The sequence below is a fragment of the Wasmannia auropunctata genome, unplaced genomic scaffold (genome assembly GCF_000956235.1).
Source record: "Wasmannia auropunctata unplaced genomic scaffold, wasmannia.A_1.0 LD336101.1, whole genome shotgun sequence".
Taxonomy (NCBI): Eukaryota; Metazoa; Arthropoda; class Insecta; order Hymenoptera; family Formicidae; genus Wasmannia; species Wasmannia auropunctata.
In genome coordinates, this window is record NW_012026789.1 from 2782525 (window position 1) to 2797829 (window position 15305).

The window sequence follows — 15305 nt, forward strand, 5'->3', positions numbered from 1 at the left end:
CGCTTTCTGTCGCCGTTATACCTTTTGCCGTCCTTATTCACGGTGTTGCACGCGGGCGCGCGCGCGAGATCGGATAGCGTTCGGGAAGAAGAATAGGGTCGGAAGGGGAGGAGGGCATCCGCGCGGTACGACAGCGCACGGCTCGCTCGATCGCGAGTAAACGAACCGATCGAGCGGCCGCAAATCGGCAACCGCGAGAACGAGGGTGGATTTCGCGAGGGTTCGCGAAAGGTGAGAGGGGGGAGCAGGCGAGGGGCGAGAGAGATCTAACTCGTGCCTATTACTCGCGCGACGTGGTGGAGTCCACAATGGCACACGGGCGCGCGGCCGCGGCGGATGCGTGACACGAGGCGCGTCGCGCGCGTGGTGGAGGGAAGTCGCGGCGGGGCGAGAGGGAGTCGCGTCGGCGCGCCGCCGCGGTAAACGACGTCGACGTCGTACCGCTCGCGCGTCGCGGCCACCGTCACTGACGTCGACGCCATCGCCGTCGTCATACACTGTCGTCGACGTCGGGCGTCATCCCGATCATCGCAATCGCCGAGCGGTGCTGTGCTGGCCGCGCGTCTGCCAAACGGTCGCGTTTGCGTTAACGGTGATCGGTATAGGTACGTACCGCGTGAGCTTGAACGATATATACGTACTATACTGACGAGATCGCCGTCGTAACGTTGCGTTGCGTCGTGGTTCGCATCACGGTGGAGTTGCTCACCCGGATGGAAAAGTGATACAGATGCCTGCAGTCGTCGGAGATTAAATCGGGGAGACCGATCGCGCGGCCGATGTTCGATTAAATCGAAAGTTTCGAGGCGAGAATCGGTATAAGCACCGCGAGAAAGGGGTATTTCGGATCCGCGCGCGCCCGGACGAGCTCGTGCTGTGGTGTCGCGTGAGCGCGACGTATCGGCGCCGTCATCGCCGTTCGAGGCGACGTATAGCACGTCGCGGACATTCGGTTTTCGGGTTCAACATGATGTTATTGAAACGCAAGTCTCGCGTGAGAGAGAGGGAGAGAGAGACCGATCGGAAATAGACGGCGTAAGCTGTGCTCGCTAGCGGCGCGAAGGGACGTGTATATGCGAGCTCGCGTTATACGAGGGATCGTGGAGCAGCGCAACGGGCAGATACGCGCTCCGTCGCCATCGACAGTGCTGGAGAACGAAGCCCCCGTTCCCGTTCGGAAATTTCTGTATTTTGGACCGCGCTCCGATCGGCGACTCCGGTGCTCCGTTTTTCCGCCTATCCGGACCCCTCGAGCGACACTTGCTCCGCACGTGGGAGCAAAGATACCAACTTGAATCTTTTGCGGAAAGGAGAAATCGAACATGAGAACGATCCATCGAAAGTAAATCGGGGAAAACGGGGGAAAGAGAGAGAGAGAGAGAGAGCGAGAGCGCGCGCCCTCGAGGCTACGGCCGCTACGGGTTCGGAAGAGGGCGGTTCGCATCTCGCTTGGATCCCCGCTCGCTCGGCTCGGCTCGGCTCGGCCCCCATATGACGCCCCACTTAGGCCGCTAGGGCAGCGCATCCGCCACTGGCCGGTGGCGGTGACGAAAAGGGGCTGATGTCAGTGCGGCCACGCTCAGATCAGCAGAAGCAGCAGCAGCAGCAGCAGCAGCAGCGGCGGCGGCAGAAGTGGCAGCTGAAGTGGCAGAGGCGGCTCGTCGGATGCGCGTACGCGACGTCGTCGCACGCATCGTATCGCGAACGAGGCGACCGCGAGCAGCAGCGAGATTCCCGGCGACGAGGAGTACGAGGTGGGCAGCGTCAGTGGCAGCAGCGACGACGGCGGTGATGTTCGGTGGCGGTCGCGAGATTGGAATGGTGGCGATCGGTGCAGCAGCGGCAGCAGCAGCAGCAGCAGCAGCAGCAGGCGGATTGGTGGCGATCTACGACGACGACGACGACGCATCTGGCGCGCGGGATCGTGGCTGCCGGCGCGTCGATCGTTCCGTGGCGCAGCTCGTGGAATAATGCGTGTTAGGCGCGACAACAACGACGACGACGACGTTACGACGAGGACGCGCCGTACGGGACGACGACGGTACGACCACGACGACGACGACGACAGTGCGAGTGGGCCAGCGTGCGGCCAGCAACGACTCCTACCATCACCACAGCAACGCAATAATGTACGCATACGGCTTCGAGATTACGTAGTGTCGGGCGTTTAACTATGTTGTCATCCACACGCGGCGCGCCCTGCGTACATTCACGGCGTGAAAATCTGGCGTGAACGGTACCGCGGTGGAACGGGGAATATGGCGTCGGTCTCGACCGAGACTCCAGTTAGCCATGGGCATACTTTTAGCAAGAAGACATTCCACAAGCCGACGTACTGCCATAGCTGTACGGACATGCTCTGGGGCCTCATACAGCAGGGGTACATCTGCGAAGGTAAGGATGATCATCGCGCGGCGGCGGCGGCGGCGGTGGCGGTGGCGGTGGCGGCGGCGCGCACGATAGAATTAAATCGACGTCAACCCAGGAGCGTTGATAGACTCGGCGAGAAAAAGAGGGAAGAGAGAGAGAGAGAGAAGCGTTTATGTTCTCCGGGGAGACGAGCGCCACGAACAATTGCAAAGTAACGACGATTGCAATTTACGCAACGATATATAATAATCTTTCTGCATACGTAAATGAAAAAAAAAAATTGTAAGACAAGAAGAGGAAAGGTAGAGAATGACGGTAAAGTTCTCTGGACACGTCTCCCACGGGGAGAGTACGCATCTCCCGATCTTGCCCATGCCGGAGGTTGCGCACAACTTTCGCGAGGAACGAGCGTACGAACGCGCCTCGAGTTTAATACTTGCGCAATCCCGGAGACTCGATTTTCCATATCTAAGTATATCCGTATATCTTTACGGTGATTCGAGTCGAAGCTTCTGCACGTCTCCTCTCGCGATCCGTCCGATCGGGTCGGATTAGTCGCGGACCCGGCCTGTCGGAGAAAAGAGGGAAGGAAGTAAACGGTCCCTCGCGAGGGTGCTGGGGATCTTTAAAATTTCAAGCGGGCGCTCTCGACGTGACCGCGAGACGATCGATAGTCCGACCGCGCTCGGTAACGGCTCGGTAACTCATTCGTTAGGATATTTTTCTCCTCGCGTGGTCGTAGGTCGCGATTCCCATTGACATTCGCGATCGACCGATACCGATGTCGGATGAGCGCGGAGGCGACACAAGGCTGTCCCGTTCAATCGGGTCAGGATGCTGCATTCCGAGTGCCCGAGTCTCTCTGTCTCTCTCTCTCTCTCTCGGAGTCTCTCGGGCATTTTAGCGCCAGCCGCGCGCGGATCGGTGCAACAGCAGACGAGAGAGATAGAGAGAAACGGAGTGAGATCCCGTCGAGAAAAACAGAGAGGCTAGAAAAAGTGGGAGGGAGGGAGGGAGAGAGAGCGAGAGGGAGCGACAGGGTGGGGGAGGGGGCGACGGCGTACGCAGAGGGCGCGAGCGCGAACGCGCGCCCACCTTTTCATGAGCATTGATCGCGAGGGGTGGGTGGTATGGCTGAAAGACCATGGATAAGGTTGCCGAAGTGGAAGGGGTTGAAGGGGCGCGCGGGCGCTCGGCGGCGGCGGCGGCGGCGGCGGCGGCGGCGGCAAAGAGGGTTGTCTCGAAGTGGGGGCAAGCGTGAGAGCTCGCTGACGGGTAAAGAGGCGTAAAGGACCTTCGTTGTAACGCGAGCGGAACGAGCCGTGCTCTCGCACTCTTTCAAACACGTCGGAATGTTCGATCAGGAGAGTCGCCTCGGATGTATAACGAGCCCCACGCAGCGTTCGGCGGCGGATTCCGATTGTTTTCAAGCCTTTCGTCGAGAATAAACTCGACTGGCGGGGACGTATATGGATATTAGTGCTAGATATATGTTCAACATTTAAAAAGAAAGACGCTTGTAGGCAGTAAAAAAGTTTGTCAGGAAAATACGATCATTAAACAGGTCGTTGAGGACGTAACGACCCTGGAAAGTACATAAAATCCGGGACATGAGATGTGTAAAGGGTGTCTTAAGCCTACGACACACGATGCGTTTTCTTTCTGCTGAATTGCATGCAATTTAATAAATTAGGTAAAATTGCACCACACAAAGCGCAGAATTTTTAATAATTTACTAAATTGCAAACAAGAAAAATTGCAACGTCTGCCGAAAGAGCTTTAAACACGTCTTTAAAACGTCTTTTGATATGATATTTAAATCTCGATCTACAATAAGTATAGTGAGCCGCTTAAATTGTAAAAAATTGACCGATCACAGTCAAATGTGAGGAGAATAGTCGACTATGATTGAACAATTTCTTACGGATTGAAGCTTACTATAGCTGTCGTAGATCGGAGGCTAAAAGACGTCTTAATGACATCTTAAGGACCCTTATATCTCGATTTCGGACATGGCGCTGTCTGGGGCAGGTCATTAGGGAGGGCACTGTAAAGATAGGCAAGTCGTTACTTGGATATGGTTCATGCAAAAAGAAGTTGTCTCTGAAGTTGTCACTGTTTTATTCAGGAAAGATTATATTGGGTCATTATAATCTCCGGAAGTAAGAGTATACTGTTTTTCAAATGTCTTTATGATATTGCGCTGTTTTTTTTACACGAATGAAACTTTACATTTCATTATTAATCACTTCAAAAAGTTTTTAGATGAAAAAAAATAAGGATTTAAAGATATGAGACGCCAACTTTACGTTTAATATGAAAATCAACAATAACTTTTCTATTTTAATCAAGATCTCAATAACATATCAGATTTCCAAAAGAACCTTTTTGATTTATGGAATTTAAAAATTTATTTAAAAAAAACAGTCATTTACTTCGTATAGTGTATTACGTACTTGGTATAATGTGAAATTGGCATATCTTCTTCTGACTACTATTTTTTTTTGCATTCAATCGTCCGAACTTTTCTCGAGACGTATCAGGAACTCCAGAATTGTTCAGCGTGCGAGAGAGTCAGAACTCTATCAATTATATCGAAATCCTAGAAATGGGATGCTAACTTCACAAAGGGTGAAGATAAAGCGTTATATTTCTAAAGCCATTGTTAAACCTTGCTACACAATGTATTGATCGCTTTACCGTCGGCTGCTTTAAATAAAGTTGTTTTTATGTTTGCAAATTATACTTAGCATTGTCAGTTTAAATTCAATCTGTGATATAAAATCCTAATAGCTGTTTACAAACTCGTTTGAGACAATTCGATTTTTATATTTACTTTTTACTTGGGATGTATTATTTTTGAATGTTAACTGTTATTATATCGTACGGTAATATATTTATTTATATTGAACAATCGCAATATACTAGACATGTATTTGGTGAAAAATTATAGTTTGTTAAATTTTACACGATCGATAAAATGATTAGTATTAGTGATCAGTAATTAGAATAGTAACAATTTTCTTATACTATATATCGATCGGTTTTAAATATTAATTTTTCGATATTTTGTTTTCGTTAAATAATATTGCGCATAAAAACGTATTAAATAATCTAAAACTATTTCATTTGTAAAATTTAGATAATTATTTATGGCTGCAACCCATTTACGTACTATCGTGTATAATAAAAGGTTTCTAGTTTTCATATACGCAGAACGAGATAAAGGTCTCAGTTGACACATCCGTTACCGTATACGCGTCACATAATATATGTATGACATCCCGATTCCCGCGTAACAAATCATTTATAACAACGTTATATAACGGCGGTGAACATTAAAGCCTGTGGCGGTACGATATTAGAAATATGATATGAGGATAGCGCGTAACAATAATTTCCTATGCCAATGATTCAAAAACAAATTGTAATGTAGAGAGTGAAGTAATCTTCTGCTTGCGGACCATCCCATTTTGCAATAACGCGCGACATAATAACGATGATAAAGTAATGCAAATGTAATTTGTAAAGTAATGTTTACCCCCCTAAATCTCGATGCAGCAATCACGCGCGATGACGCGCGCGATAATAATTCCTTCGGTATCTTGATTGTGCATTAGCTAATCTTCCAATCATTATGTTTGGTCAGCAACCACAGGATGAGTGAATCATGCTTAATTTTAATAACAAGTAATATTGTGTTTTACATTAATAGATTGGAATACTGTAATTATAGATATTTCTCGTTAATCTTTTTTTTTAGTTAGACACACACATCGGGTAACAATAAATAATACACATATGAGATTACATAGAAATTCGAGAGGCAAGATTAAAAGAGAGAATATACTATTGAAATAGTAAAATAAATATTAAAACAAAAGAAATGTGGATGTTGTTTAAACTGAATAAGTTAAACTGAGCATCAACATGATTCTTCAAGAGTACATGATTCTGAGAATAACATATAATTTACTACACACTCTTTCCACCTAGCACGGTGAACAAATAGCAGCAATTTTTATTTAGTTCATTCTTGCGCTCCCTGCAATTTGCTATATTTTCCACAGTATCTTGGCTCATACATATAATGGAGCCCGAAATGACATATGAATTTATTTTATTCGCGCAATTGTGTCAGTCAGATTGCAGTAATGATACAATATCATCGAAAGCTTATTTAAAGCTAAAAAACTGACATTCAAATAATTCATAATTTATTCGAATTTGGAGTATAAAGAGAGATAAGTTATATTTATATATTTGAATATAGAGTTATACGAATAATCTGTTGATTATATAATCTGAAGTAATTCTTCTTGAATTATTGTACAAACAATTTTTTCTTATAAAAAATTAAAGATATCAATTTTATTTTGCGTAAGCTTTGTCCAAAGAAAAAGAGTAAAAGAGAATAGAGTCTGCTCGAGGTTCAGATATATGAAAAAAAAAAACGTCTGGGATACACTGATCATCAACCTGTGATCAATCAATTAATCTAAAGGACAACGCTATGCACTTGAGAAACTAATCTTAACTAATATTGATTATGTTATTATTATTCGGCTTTCCGTGCAAGATCTTCCAATAACTACTTGACGTTCTGATTGATAATAGCCATTGTATAGCCATGTTTGGCTGTGCAGCCTGCGTGCGTCGCCGGTAGCGTAATTCAGGAGCCGCAATCGTGGATTTGAATCCCACCGTCCTACGTCTATAAGACGGGGACGTACCAAGAGACTCGCTTATCATGCTCGTGAAACGCTTTTAGAAGTTGAAAAAAAGCTGCAGAAGTTGAATACGATGAAAATGGGTGTATTAATATATGTATATCTCATGATGATTGTTTGATACTTATATATTATTACTCCTGCCTTGTCGTCATTCAACTTCTGCAGTTTTTTTAACTATTATTATAGTTTGATATGTATTGCGGGTTACTCCTGTCGTTATCAAATTTCCACGGTTTTTCCTTGTCTTGCCCATCTCTATTTTTGCTCCCCGTCTTAACATGTTCGCGTTTACCCAGATTAAGAGCATACTCTGTCATATCCTTTCTTTCGTATCCGTGTACAAGAGAGCAGTGTACCCTTTTTTCATTCTTCTTGAGTAATCTTTCTTTAACAGCGAAAATTGATTGCCAAAGCACGGCGAGTTTTACGCTGCTAATGAAAAAACTTGTCCGTTAATGATATATATATATATATATATATATATATATATATATGTATGTATATGATATATCGGGTATCACAATGATATTGTATATCGAATGCATGAAAATCTAAAGTGTCGCGTTTCACTGCGCCGTTTTAGATCGCGTGCGTTTATTCCGCGGGAATATCTTGCACGGTACGGAAGAAACGTTCCGCGATACATATTAATTAATACTCCACGCATGCATTTGCTGGTGTGGGTTTTCTCCTCTGTTCTTTCCTCTGTGTAAGTAAAAAAAAAATGTAGAAGGAAATTATAATATTTCCTTTATATAAACGGTCTATATTATAATAGATAAGATCCTGCTACGTATAGAAATACAGAGCGAAGACCCGAATTGGCTGCGGGAAATGTCCACATTCGAGGGGTGGTCGCGACGGCGCTCTTCGCGGCATTCGAAAGTCGATTCTTCAAAAGCATGACAATATCCTTAGTCAAAGCAATTTTGGTTAACTTATCGCGCTGCTACTGATCGATCGGGATCGTTATAAATAGGACGACCACCTGCTCCGAAAGCTAATCGAGTAATAAAAGCATGCAGAGAGTCCCAAAGTGATCACCTAATACTGTATATTGAAAACCGATACCCGCCGTATACTCGAGATTATTATATGATTATCAAAGAATTAGTGAAACGCAAGGGGGATTTCTCGTTTTTTTTTCTCACATCAGGGAAGCACGATTTAACGCACGCATCAAAGCATTTACCACTTTCAGTCTAATATAATTTTAGCGGTTCTCGAACGCGATGTAGACAAGACCGACTCGCGAGAGATGGATTTTTTTTCTCCCGTTATATTCTTCGCGTTTAGAGTAAAAGCGTGTTCGTTTCTCGAGGAGAAAGGAAAAGGGTGTCTAGAAATACGGGTGAAGAAACAAACATGATTCCAGATCTGGAAACTCGAACGTATAGCAAGACCCTTCCTCGGAGAGTGTTTCAGAAGGATCTTTCTAAATCACACGGTGTGTGCCACATTAATTTCCTTTCTTGCCTCTATTATCTCCAAAGAATTGTTTCTCATCTTATCTACTCTCTCAGCGCTTCGGCTTTGTCACTCGTGATTACGTATTCGAGCAGTCGAATGGCACAGCTTGCGTTGGCTGGTGAACGATGACATAAACACGGCAAGATTGTCACGGCTGAGTATGTATATACATACATACATTAACGGTCTATTACAGGACAGATTTGCATACTCGCGTGCACCGTGGAAGTAATCGAACATGTATAACTGCAAGTGCGTCAAAGAATTCCGGAATTCGGATAAAGACTAAACGTTATAAATGCCTGGAACGAACCTTAAAGATTGCAAACACCTAAAAGATAAACAGACTTTAAACACTGTTAAATCTATAGCGTCAAATTTAACTTTATTTAAGTCGCCATTGCTCCTTAATAAAGTTATTTTTAACTAAAATAATGGTTGAAATTTGGGTTAAATTCCATTGTTTTATTTAAAAGTAACTATTGTTTTAGCTAAAAATAACTATATATTAAGTAGAAGCAGTGATGACTTAAATAGAATTAAATTTGACACTACAAATTTAACAGTGAAAGTTGCAAATGCGTTTAGAACACTTTAAATATTGCAATGACTTTAGAATTGAGATATAGAATAGACTTTAATTATTATGAATGCGTGAAATAGACTTTAAAACATTGGAAATACCTGGAGCAGACCTTAAACGTGGCAAATGCCTGGAACAGATCTTAAGCGTCGCAAAATGTGTCTGCAGAACAGACTTTAAACGTTGCCTGGAACGTCCGTTAAACGAACGCTCCTCCTCGAGTGTTCTAACGCGTGATGATGATCTTTTACGATTTGCTTGTGGAAAGAGCCCGTTCGGGTAAAAGACACAAGTAAACGAACGGGTCCTCCTTCTCTCACGGCGATGACGAGTACCTCTTCTTTTCGATTTGAGCTACCCACTCGGCGAGTTAAAGTTAACTCGGCATTCGTGGAACGACGGTCGATCGTCGATGGCGGCTGATGGCGCCTTCTTAACGAAGCGGATGCACAGTACTATTTCGGGCCGCACCTGCGCGCCGATGCGACAAATTTCCCACATCTTGCCTGATTAGCGTCGCAAGAGCGCGATAGAACGCGATCATTACCGCTCCCGCGAGGGGGGAGAAAACACCGTGCGACACCCGTCACCTTGTATCGAGTGGATGACGGATACGCGAATGACGCTGCCTCTGATCGTCACCTCTGCCGACCCTGGAATATATCCATTCTCGAGAAATTGCCGAACGAGTCATTTCACTTTTTCCGCAACTCGAGGCCGCACTCCGGCGGAAACAGCGCAACGCTCTCGATGTTGACTCTTAAATTTGTAATCGATAACATTAACAGACTTGTAGTGCAGTATCGGCTTTGCGCTAGACTCTGTCGAGTATTATTTTAGAAGCGAAGGGAAGCATGTGTCAGTTTTTCCTAAAGAATATTTAGGTAAAAAGAACGCCCAAGGATTAACAAAACTGATTTTCTAAACAAGTATATATAGATATGTAATAAACGAGTAAATATATATATATATATAGTTATCTCTTCTCTTTTGGTTTCTGTGAAAGTTTGGTGGACCGCCACTCGCATATTTGCCGTCCAGTTCACGGCAAAAGCATTAAATAACGCCAGCCGTGTATGATTCTCGACGTTTTTTACTTACATCGCGAAAGGTCAGAAGATCTTGTTATAAATTACGACATGAGCGGCTCTCGTATTGATTTATGCTAAAGTGTACATATACACTGCTTAGCCGGTAACGCTCTTCGATTTAACGCAATTAATCTCAGGATTTCCAAAGTTCTCTCTCTCATTTTTTTTTCCTCCTCTCATTGCAGTTTGTAACTTCGTGGTGCACGACCGCTGTCTCAAGGCCGTCGTCTCTCCCTGCTCCAGCATCGCGGCAAGCCTGATTAAGGTAAGACAACGGATCCGTCTCCACGCCGCAAGGATTAACCCGCCTATATGCATAAATATAACGCCTATACTTAGAATATAGGAAAGCAATCTTCCCAGGGATGTCGTAAAATAACTAAACGTTACAATAAAATAAGTGGATTTTAGAAATTAAAATTAACGGAACTCAGGAAGAGCTGTTTGCTTGTTGCCATGCATTCGCGTGTCGGTAGCCTTTAACATCTATTGAAACCTTAACCCATTTTGAGAAGAATAAATATTATTATTTAAATGATATATAATAATTATATCGATTTATTCCACTCACAAAGGTAGATGAAAACATTTATTGTTGAATTTATTATAATTGAATATTTATCGGTAAATAGACAAGGACAGAGAGATTACTTTTTTACCTTCACTTTCAATCTTTATATCTCTTTCCAGATATCTCACTCCATTCATTGCTAGTTTTTTGAGAAAGAGCAATTCTTTTTACCTTTAAATACCAATCGTTGTCTAAAAATTTTGATTAGAACCCAAGTCACAATAAGGATTTAAAATAGAAAAAACGCATAGGAGTTTCCTGGGACTTATAATGTGTCTTGAGTGTTAATACATAAGATTAATAGTTTCCTTCGTTGGGCGTATTCCAGAACCCGGTCGCACACTGTTGGTCCGAACAGATGCATTGCAAGAGAAAATTTTGCAACGTCTGTCGGAAACGTTTGGACGACAACCTATCCATTCATTGCGAAAGTAAGCTTCTATCCGAAATGAGAGATTCGAGGCTTTTTAATAGACGTTAGCGTATATTATACGAAATGTTAATCGCACTCTACGTTTCTCCCGCAGTTTGCGAGTGCTTTGTGCATGTCGAATGCCAAGACTTCGCGGTGGCAGACTGCAAAGAGAATGCCACATACTTACCTGGGAAGGAATTGTCAGCAGTGAAGCACACTCATCACTGGCGGGAGGGCAATCTTCCCAGCAGCTCGAAATGTGCTGCATGCAAGAAGAGCTGTTTTACTGCCGAGTGCCTTGCCGGGTTTCGTTGCGAGTGGTGCGGCATGACGGTAAAAGAAAGATTCTTCATTAGATCGCCTTTCCTTTGGTTTTTTTTTATGCGGCTCATTCATTCCGTTCCGTCAGAACGGGATTAGAATTAAATATTACATTGCATTGCTATACTTATTTATTTCGAGTCAAATGTAATACGCAACGGCTCTTACGAATGGAGAAGGAAAGCATAATTTCGTTAGCATGTGTGATTAAAGTTTCCCCTTCCGCCCCTCCCTCCCCCTTGCCCGTTGAAATGATACTAAATGACAAATTTGATTTCGTCTCTCAGTTGCACGCCTCTTGTTACAAGAATATCCCCCAAGAATGCTCCTTTGGTAACTTGGAACCAATATACCTGCCGCCACATGCAGTTAGTATTCCGCGTACCGAAGTTCCCATGGAAGCCATCATTGGGGTAGAAGTGCGTCGTAAAGAAGTGCTGGCGCGTGAGTATTCTTGCCGTAAGTGTCTGGCCGTGTAATTATGATGTGCGTGTTAACAGGTAATTAGAATAATAGAATGAGGAATTGCGCTTTGTCACGTGCCGCGAAGCACCTTAATATTTTATTAATCAATCCCATCGGGAATGTAATTTGGACGTTGAAGGAACTCTCGTGTAACGAAGAAAGAGGAGTAAGATTAAAGCGGGATATATACAGAGATTGTCATCTGACAAAATTGAATAATGTCGCCACTTAGAGATGCCAACACCATAAATTGAGCTGTGATCGATGAAATACCCGCGTTCGACAACTATTGATGCACGTAGTTATTTATAAATATACAACTGTAGTTTTGCGTGTACATACAATCGCGATAAATGTATCACTTTTGAATTACGAGACCTACATGTCTCTAAACAAGTGATGTCGATATATTAAACTCAGATAACAAATAATGGCAAAAATACCACGTTGAGAGTTCTGCTCAAGCTGCTCCGTTTATATATATAATTGGACGTTGGACATAAATTATTCGCGGTTTTCATGTGTGCACTGTGAAATTTCATTGTTGATTAGCGCTTTATAAAGTTTTTTCAATCCATCATTCAGCATTTCCGTATTACCTATTGACACAATTGATTATTTTCACACTGTGTCTCTCATGTATGAGATTTTCTATTTTTACTATTGCATAAGCACATATTACACGTATGCAAATATGCACTGATGATTGGTAGCAGAAGATATTGTACATCGTACTATGTAAAGTTTGAAAAAAAAAAGAATGTATAATATGCGAAGTACTTTCCTTTTATACATTTTGTAGTGAGAGGTACTTGTAAAAGATACAACAAATTTTTGAAATATTTAAACTTTTTGCATGGTATATTATTTTAGTACTCACTCTCACGTAACGCGTGTATAAAACCGGTCGGTTTGTAAACATATACATGTTCTTCCTTCTTTTCAGAGCATGCAACGTTGACTTTCTTCGATATGAAATGAGAAAGACCCTACCTATATATTTTAAAAGATTATTACCGCCTCAAACTTTCATTGTTCCGTTATATTCACGAATTGAAAAACTGCGTTTATATCGAGTATTATCAGTAGTCAAATTTTTGTAGTTAATTTGACTTTTTTAATATTTCATATAAATATGTCTGTATTTATATTTGCTACTTGCAGTTTCTTACACTCTCAGCTTCCCACATTTTCGCAAATACAATTTTTTTTTAGAGAAGCTATTAAATTATAAATACTGACTTTTTTTATAACTGGAATAAAAAGAGACAGTGAATTAAATTAATAACGTAAACATAGGAACAATGTTGCAAGATACTTCTACGTTTAAAGCAATCTTTACATAGCAAAATGTATGCTAGATGCAGGGATTAGAAAATTTTTGAATTATAGAAAGTGTGACTGCTGTCTTATCATCATAATACATTCATGATTCAATCATTATATCATCAAATATGGCACTATGATGAGAATTTTTATCGTGAGACTCATATCGTCAGTTGCGATGAAGGTGAAGATTTCCAAACTTATTTGTTATTGTGCGGGGATTTAGGACGTACACTACGTTAAAATTAAACGATATAGATGATATTTTTTAATAATTTATAATCATAGAAATCTTCTATAAGCAAGGTTGAAGCTACGTCTGTTATATATTTTAATTAGATATTTTGTTCATAATATATTTGTAAACTATGGCTTTTGTGGCTGGTTGCTCTTATTAATTGCTACTCTCAATGTGCTTTTAATAGGCATAATATATTTGAATAGATACAGCTTCATAATAATTAGAATTGGCGTTTACAAAATTATATAAGCTTACAAAAATAAAAGCTGAAAGAAATAACATTTTATTTTAATAATTACAAACTTTGGGTGTTATTACTATTCGATATCAAAAAAAGCAAGCCTTTTTATATAATTAAAAAGAAAGAGAGAGAGAGAGAGAGAGAGAGAGAGAGAAAGAAAAAAAAATAAATGCAATTCAACAATAGAATACTACGAAACGCCTAAACAGAGATAAAATTTGTAGATTTGAAATTGTGGTAACCGTTAAAATATTCGGTCCATATTTGCTTCTATGTGAAGATAACATCGGAGAGCAATTCGATTTCGCTGAGAGTGAACAAAATGGGGCTGCAGGCCGCCTAGCCGAAGCTTTGAGGCGCCTTTCGCTAGTTTTGCCACGTAGCTGCCATGGAAATTGTCATGCTTCCCCTCCTTATGTTCGAGGTATCTAGAATATTATCATCGTCAGACATTCATCTGTGTGAATGTACGCAATTCTAAGATGTACTTATCGTACAAGACTGAGAATAACTTAAAATACGCTGTAGTGATCGTTATTGCTATTACATGTAACTACTTACTCAGCATTTGCAGTTAGGATTGAGAAAGCGCTGTATTAAAAGACATAATCATGTTTATTTAGATATTTTTTTTTATTTTGCATAACAGCAATGCAAATATTTAGCTTGCTTCTATCATACTCTTTGACATTATCAATGACGTTTTGCTGCTATATTAATATCTATGTGTGTATACATATATACATACATATTTTATATATAAGCGCAATAAGGTAAATATAACGTAATATATAATTCTTTAATCACATTTACTATGTTTATACTTAAATCATATGTGGAGAAATAAGTACAATACATTTCAAAGTATGTAAATACATACTATCGAGCCTAATTTCCTAGGTGATTTCTTATAAAATTATTCTGTATCTCTTATGAATTTCTTTGACTCGAACAAATGTGAATAGCTGACACCAAAATGAAAACTATTTATGTGAGATTAATGCAGGAAATAGAAAGCGATGACATATTTTCAAAATAGACTCCTTTAAATTGCATATCTATAATAAATTATCACACGACATGCATTTACATAAATATCATAGTGCACCAACCTTTCTTTTATAGATGTTATTTTGTTACTGTTTACGTTTTAGCATGTATGTATGTCTCGCTTCAGTGCATGCACTGTCATTCAGCCCACTGGATGCTATGAGATTCCATGACGCTTATCACTCTACTATGCAGTGAAATGAAGTTCAAGAATACTACTGACTAATTCTTCCTATCGCGTCTGTGTTCTGCAAACCCATCGTAAATTATCGATGGTAAGAGTTGTAATTTATTCTTGAATGATAAACAGAGTCTCTTTTTACAACGTTATTTGTGTTTATAAATTTTTCTTAAATTTATTCATTACTTAAAGTATCTACTTTACGCAAATCTTTCTCAAATATATATATGTATAAGATCGGAAGAGC

At 41.5% G+C, this 15305-nt stretch overlaps 1 protein-coding gene across 8 annotated transcripts in view; it reads left to right on the plus strand.

The window, feature by feature from the left end:
• Nucleotides 1-471: 471 nt before the first annotated feature.
• LOC105459209 (diacylglycerol kinase theta) overlaps nucleotides 472-15305 on the plus strand; it is a 21583-nt gene continuing 6749 nt past the window's right edge. For 4 of the 8 annotated variants that reach the window (XM_011705046.1, XM_011705055.1, XM_011705064.1 and 1 more), the window contains exons 1-6: nucleotides 472-2394; nucleotides 10433-10512; nucleotides 11147-11249; nucleotides 11346-11566; nucleotides 11842-12013; nucleotides 14108-14251. In XM_011705046.1, coding sequence (XP_011703348.1) covers nucleotides 2259-2394; nucleotides 10433-10512; nucleotides 11147-11249; nucleotides 11346-11566; nucleotides 11842-12013; nucleotides 14108-14251 — 856 coding nt within the window. In that variant the 5' untranslated portion in view covers nucleotides 472-2258. The remainder of the gene's footprint in view (nucleotides 2395-10432; nucleotides 10513-11146; nucleotides 11250-11345; nucleotides 11567-11841; nucleotides 12014-14107; nucleotides 14252-15305) is intronic. The other 4 variants (XM_011705091.1, XM_011705107.1, XM_011705075.1 and 1 more) reach the window with 3 other exon arrangements.